The 6,897-nt window shown below is 31.3% G+C and overlaps 1 protein-coding gene across 1 annotated transcript; it reads right to left on the bottom strand.

The window, feature by feature from the left end:
• Nucleotides 1-5,456: 5,456 nt before the first annotated feature.
• LOC105799253 (protein CLAVATA 3) lies at nucleotides 5,457-6,361 on the bottom strand. The gene is made up of 3 exons (XM_012629709.2): nucleotides 6,223-6,361; nucleotides 6,050-6,102; nucleotides 5,457-5,974 (listed from the first exon to the last, which is right to left on the bottom strand). Exons 1-3 carry the CDS (start codon nucleotides 6,308-6,310, stop codon nucleotides 5,819-5,821), a joined length of 297 nt encoding a protein of 98 aa, XP_012485163.1. The 5' UTR covers nucleotides 6,311-6,361; the 3' UTR covers nucleotides 5,457-5,818.
• Nucleotides 6,362-6,897: the final 536 nt, after the last annotated feature.

Raw genomic sequence — 6,897 nt, 5'->3', positions numbered from 1 at the left:
AAGTAAGATAATATCTCTGATATAGTAAAATAAGGAAATAAAGTGCTAAAAAGGGGTAATTTTGAGTTATGGCAGTATTGGGAAGTAAATTACAACATATTAATTCAAGAAAGGATTAAATCACAAAACTGAGAAAAGTTTTGTTACCCAAGAGTAAATACTTAAAAGTTGAGGGGTTAAAGTGTAAATATGAAAAAGTTGAAGGACCAATGGTGTAAATATTTTAAGGGTGGAATAATCTAGGAACTAAGAAAAATGGATGGATTAGGACCAAATTGAAAAAGGTGAAGAAGTTTGAGGGACTAAATCACAATCTTACCAAATTAAGTGATGACTCAAGGATGGAATTTTAAAAGATCATAAAGGGCAAAATGGTCAATTAGAAGAGAGAGAAATCTAGAAGATAATGATGATGTTGGAGATATTTTAGATTAATAAATAAATAAATATTAGTTTATTAATATTTTAATTTGATTTTTTTAAATGATATTATTTTATTATTAATTTATTTAGTATATATATATGTGGAAAGAAGGATGAAAAGTAGCCATCCACACCATTTTTGCATGCATTAACGTGAGAAGAAGAGGGGAAGAAAGAAAGAAAGCTTTGCTTTCTTTACAATTTGGTCCTTTCACCAAAAATCCACCATTTTTACTTAGAAATCAAAGAAATTTCCATTGTCACCAAGAGAGAAAATTGACAAAGAGACTATGGGGAGCTAGAATATCAAGTTAGATTCAAGAAATAGAGGCTGGAGGAGAGAGAAAATCAAGTTAAAGATTGAAGTCAATTGAGCAAGGTAAGAACATCATGATTTCAATATATTTTTGAGTTAGATATTATTGAAAAAGTGTGAGATTGATGTTAATGTAGGGTTTTATTATATAAAGTTATATGTTCTTGATATGTTAGTGAAGAGAAAATAAGAGAAAGCGTTGAGAAATAGTGTAAAAAAAGAAAATAAGAGTGTTATAGAATTAGTAATCAATATTCTGCACTAAAGCAGTTTTGGACAGCAGCAGTAGGTTAAATTTGAAAAATCACCATAAATTGTGGAAATCGAATTATAGGATGAATAAAATATGAAATTAAAGCTTATTGAGTCTAGTTTTACATAGAAGAAACAGTGTAAGCAATGAAATTATAAATTATGAGATATAATAGGTTATGTGAGATAAGGTCAGAATGATTTCGAGTTCCCCTGTTCTGATTTTGGAAATCATTAAAAATTGTAAAAAAATATTATGGGATAAAATTTATATTCTTAGAATCTTTGATGAGTCTATTTTTAAATAAAACAAACGGAAACATCATCCGAATTCTGTACAATTAGATAATTCATTTTTAGTGAAGAGTGGTCGGAACTGTCAGACAGTGAAATAGGGGAACTTTAAAGAATAAACTGTACCATTTGGCTGAACCAAAAATTCTGAAAATTTTATGGCAAGAAGATAGGTGAGTCTAGTTTCAGGGAAAATTAACGGATCTTAATTTGGATTTCTGTATATCAAGATACAAATAATTTAGTGACTGTGACTCAAATGGACAGCTTTGATTAAATTTACAAGAAAATAGTGAAAATTATAGACAATATTACTTATAAGCATGTTATATAAATTAAGGATGTGGAATGGAGAGGAGGAGGAGGAAAATAAATGTATGAATATTATGGATTTGCATTACAAATGGTTAATTTACATGATTTGGGTTCGAGGACTAAATTGAATAAAAGTAAAACTTTAGGGGCAATTTTGGAAAAATGTCAAAAATGACCAAATTGCATGAAATGAGTTGTTTTATTAAAATGAAAAATTAATTTAGATCAAGATCGGGTAGAAAATCGAGAAAATGGAAAATTACCAAAATGCTCTTGTATTTTAGTATTTTTACAATTTAGCCCGGTAAGTTCGTGTAACTTGAATTATATGCTTAAATGCTTGAAATATATTTTTATTGATGTGAATATGATTTGGATGTTTATTGTATGATAATTGATGAAGTATTGATATTCTTGATGAAAAGAGAAAATAAATCCCGGTTGAATGAAAGGAAAATTCGATGGATCTCTGAAAAGGAATTGACGGTAAAAAGGATCTAGCCCGGACGGGTGATCCTATCCTGATATAGCCCTCCCGAATAATATGTGTGAAAAAGATCTAGCCTGGGCGGGTGATCTTGATATAGCCCTCCCGAAGAATATGTGGAAAATGGATTTAGCCCAGACGGGTAATCCGAATTAGGGTCTGAATTTAGCCTGGACTGGTAATTCAGATCCAAGCTCATTAGATTAATTGTCATTGCAGGGGATTTAGCCTGGACTGGTAATCCCGCTGTAAGGATAAGGTTCGCGGGAGTGTGCTATCTTGCAGGGGATTTAGCATGGACTGGTAATCCTGCTGTAAGGATGAGGTTCGCGGGAGTGTGCTCTCTGAAATGGAAATGTGCGCACATGAATATGAATTGACGGACCCGGAATTGTACACTAAAAGTGTACCTCTGAAAATCCATCGAATTTCTGAGAAATTCAACGGGATAAATATGGAAAATAATAAGGGTATTAGAAAATATGGAATTGAATTATTATTGGTATTGATCTGAAATAAATGTAACCATTGATATTTAAATGATATAACGGGTAAAGTTTTGAAGTGAGATAACATGAATTTGAAATGAACTATTACTGGTATGTGCAAAATTCATGAAAATGGTGGTACATGAAATATCGAAATAATGAAATGGAAATGAAGCATTAAATTGCATGAGTATGTATTGGGTTTCGAAAGCCCTAATTATTATGATCATAATATTTTGAAGGTATATTATGAAAAATTATAAAAGCATGTTAATAATTTTGAAAATTTTAATTTAGATGAAATTTATAACTCGGTTAAATACGTTTACAAGCGTATGGGTTCTGGTAATGCCTCGTACCCTATTTCGATGTTGACTACGCGTAAGGGGTGTTACAGATACATCTTCCGTATTCGGTTAAACAATATATTCATTAAGGTTAAATGTAGGATTTTGAATGGTGGTGCAGAGTCGTAAAGGTCATCCAATGCAACACTAAAATCGAAATTCAACTATCAAATTGAAGATCGCCTCCCCTAAGACATTGATGACACCTTCATGTACGGCTCTTGCGATTCATACTGTTGACCCAGATATATTCAAAGCTAGATGAACCAGGAATTTTAGCTACCGCATTCTCCTGCTGAGCATCATTCAAACTCTGCATATAATTTTACTGCATGATTTTCATTACTATAATGAACTATCATTATTGTCTCAACATCTTCATCATCAATAAGGTCAAGCTGGCTAAATATGATGAGATCTATTGACGTCAATAATCCATAGAAGATTCTAGATACTATTCTCTCACTACATGTTGCAATTTTACTACTAATCTTCAATTTCAACATATGAAGATTAATACTTTATTTAAATTTATGACTAATATGATGTCTCCGACAAATTTCTCCTTCATTACAAATTGGTTACTTATCTTGTACAATTAACCTGCAAAATATTACATTATACTAAATCATGAGTTAAAAATTATATCAGCTTTTAAAAGAACATAAAAAAATTTTATACCGACTTTTAAAATAACAATACATATAAACTAAGAGAAAATTAAAATTAAAATTTATAAACTTAAATATTTACATATACAAATAATTGAAAACTAAAAAAAACATTATTCAAATTTTACTTAATATAATTTTGTTAAAATATAACTTCAAATAAATTTTCAAATGAAGAAATCATAATACAGTTTTAATACAATAAATTTTAGAAAGTAAACTTTTCATTACAACTTGGATCACCAACAATTCTTCAAAGGGTAAACTATCAAAATAGTCACTTTTGTTTGGCTCAGGTTACATTTTAGTTACTTATGTTTGAAATGTAACGTTTTAGTCACTTATGTTATCACGTTGTAACATTTTAGTCATTGAGCCGTTAGTTTACATTAACGATGTAACGATGAAAGCGATGTGTACGTTAAATCATCATTTCAAACAAAATTCTAGGTTAATTTATACAATCGATCCTCATATTTTTTCGTTTAGAGCAATTTAATTTTTTTTCTTTTATGTTTTTTTAACTTTCTTTCTTTTCCATTCTCTTATGCTTCTCCCTTTGTTTTCCTCCCTTCTCCATTTCTTTCAACTAAGTTTTTCTATGTTTTATTTTTTTGAACAATTTAATTTTTTCGAGTGAGGCGAGCTTGTGGACTAGTTACAAATGGAAAGCATAGAAAAACTATGTTAAAAGAAATGAAGAAGGGAGGAAAATAGAGGGAGAAGAATAAGAGAATGGAAAAAAAAAAGTTAGAAGAACATAAAAGAAAATTTTTAAATTGTTGAAAATGAAAAAAATATAGGAATCAATTGTAGAATTTAACCTAAAATTTTCGTTTGAAATGATGATTTAACGTGCCACATCAACTTACCGTTACACCATTGTCGACAATTAACGACTCAGTGACTAAAATGTTACAACACGATAACGTAAGTGACTAAAACGTAACATTTCAAACATAAGTGACTAAAATGTAACCTGAGTCAAACAAAAATGACTATTTTGGTAGTTTACCCATTCTTCAAACTCAAACTTATATTTGCTGATTTGTCTTTTTTTTTTTTTTTTACTTATGAGGGTGATTTGAATGGTTTTATAATTGTTAGAATTTAAAAAAATTTCAAATTTAATGAGAATTATATTATCGTGAATTGAAATAATTTAAATTTTCAACCACACCAAAAATTGATTTAATTGGATCGGTTCGATTTTTATTAAACTCATCAATCTTTTCAAATATCAAAATTAATCTAAATAAACTGATTTTAGTTGATTAATCAATAAAATAAAATAATATTTCTCTCAAAATCGATATGCCAAAGTCACCACATTTTTTATTTAATAATTACAAAATCATAAATTAAAAATTCAATTTAAAATATTCCTTCAAAAATTGAGAAGTGACTTGATGGAGCTAGAAAATTGTTAAAACCGGTTTAATGGGACCGAATTTCTCTCTCCAATGGTACAATCTTATTCTATTTTGGTAAATATTACAAATGTTGTATTACTTTAGTTAGTTTTATTTTTTATATTATTCTAATTATAAAGCTCAGATTATTATTATTTTTATAATGAAGGAGGGAACTAGCTTAGTGGCCTAATAATCCATTCGAGTACAAACTGGTGCTTGATAAACTAAAACAATCATTATTAAGAATGAAACTAATGCCTGTGGGTGCTTCACGTAGAATGCTCATCAAGTCATATCCACCTCCTAAATGCGCCAAGTGGTCTGCTGCAGTATTACTGTCTCTGTCTGTGTGTATAGGGTGAACCCTCCATTGACGAGCCACCAGCTTCCGAATGCTATGAACTAAGAATCTACAACTGTCATCTTCCTCCCTACCATGGAGCAACTATAAAGCCCAGATTATACTCCTTCGCTAGTTTTTACTTCAAGGGTTCATTAATTTTCCATGTTTTTAACCTCTCTTTATAGTTGAGATCAGTCAATATAAACTTAGTTCCATAAGATAAATTAATACATGAAAGTCAACCGTCAAACAACTTCCAAACATTTGCATTTACACACACACACACACATATATATGAAAACCAAAAGTTCAAAATAGAGAACAAAAAGATAAGAGACCAAGGCAAAGTGTCTTGATGATTAAACAACAATTACCCTCCAAAATAGAAGCTGAAACGGACTAGATATTATGTTATAATTCATTAAGCACCCCAACAAAACACTAAAACATGCGCAAGGAAAGGAAACTTAAGGGTCAGTCCGAGGCTTCTTAGGGCTACCACCATTATGGTGCAAAGGATCTGGACCTGATGGCACTGCCCTTAATTCCCATCCCACAAAGTTTTCCATATTCCCAGCACCGGTTATGGATCCATTGTTTTCCTTCAAATCAGCATGCAATATCTGCAAGCATGAATAGTTATATATACAAGTTTCTTTTCCAAGTCATGCATGAAATAACAAACACAGATAACGAACCTTTCTATTTTGAGCTGGCTTTTCATGGAAGCATCCATGACCAGAAACGCAGCCTGTTAAAAAGTTCCACAAACCAAAACACCAAAAAGATAAGCTGATTGACATTCTAAAGTCTAAACGAAAACCCAAATAAGCCAATGTAACAAAACTAGAAAATAAAGAAAGAGATGGACCACAAACTCCTTGCAAAACCAGCAAATATAGGAGGGCCAGCACCAAAGCTCTGGTTGTAACAAGCTTTAAAGTACACGCGGATGCCATATTAGACTATATAGCAACAAAATGTTAACGAGAGAGAAGATAGAGAAGTGTGAAGAAAAAGTAGGGATGGTAGCTCCCAATTTATAGCATTTAAAATTAGTAAATGATTGCATGGTGCAGCCATTTTCAGACATTTCTTTGAGAAATGATTGTAGCTTTCAGTTCTGATGTGGCGCCGTTTCAAAATGTGGTAGTCATGGCAACGTCACTCTCCACAAACATGCCAAAGCAATCGTATCTAATTTCTAAAAGATGATAATGCATTGGCAAAACCTGGTTAGCTATACCGTTATGGTTTCTGATACCTTTATTATATGCTTTTTAAGTACTGCAGTTGTAGATTTTGTTCTGAGTACATAACAGAGGAATAGAGATTCCATTTCCACTGTAAGAACTGAGTGTTATTTTCATGGAGAGTAGAGCTGATGATGGATAATTATGGTTAAATGGCGATTTTATTTTTTGTTTTAGATGAGGGATTGATTGATGGTGATGGGGTGGCGCTTGCTGCTCTTATTCCACAGGGAGAATCATCAGAGGCTTTATCCTTTACCGTGGGCCAAATATACCCCATCAGATGTAATGCG

This window comes from Gossypium raimondii, chromosome 9, assembly GCF_025698545.1.
Source record: "Gossypium raimondii isolate GPD5lz chromosome 9, ASM2569854v1, whole genome shotgun sequence".
NCBI lineage: Eukaryota > Viridiplantae > Streptophyta > Magnoliopsida > Malvales > Malvaceae > Gossypium > Gossypium raimondii.
This window is presented reverse-complemented; position numbering and strand designations above follow the sequence as displayed.

Bases quoted from the DNA above. Each gene is read 5' to 3' on its own strand.
- LOC105799253 (XM_012629709.2), bottom strand. From the start codon at position 6,310: ATGGCATCCGCGTGTACTTTAAAGCTTGTTACAACCAGAGCTTTGGTG. The intron at 6,103-6,222 runs GTCCATCTCTTT...ACTTTTTAACAG, and splicing joins GGTTTTGCAAGGAGTTTGTG to GCTGCGTTTCTGGTCATGGA. The intron at 5,975-6,049 runs GTTCGTTATCTG...TCATGCTTGCAG, and splicing joins AGCCAGCTCAAAATAGAAAG to ATATTGCATGCTGATTTGAA.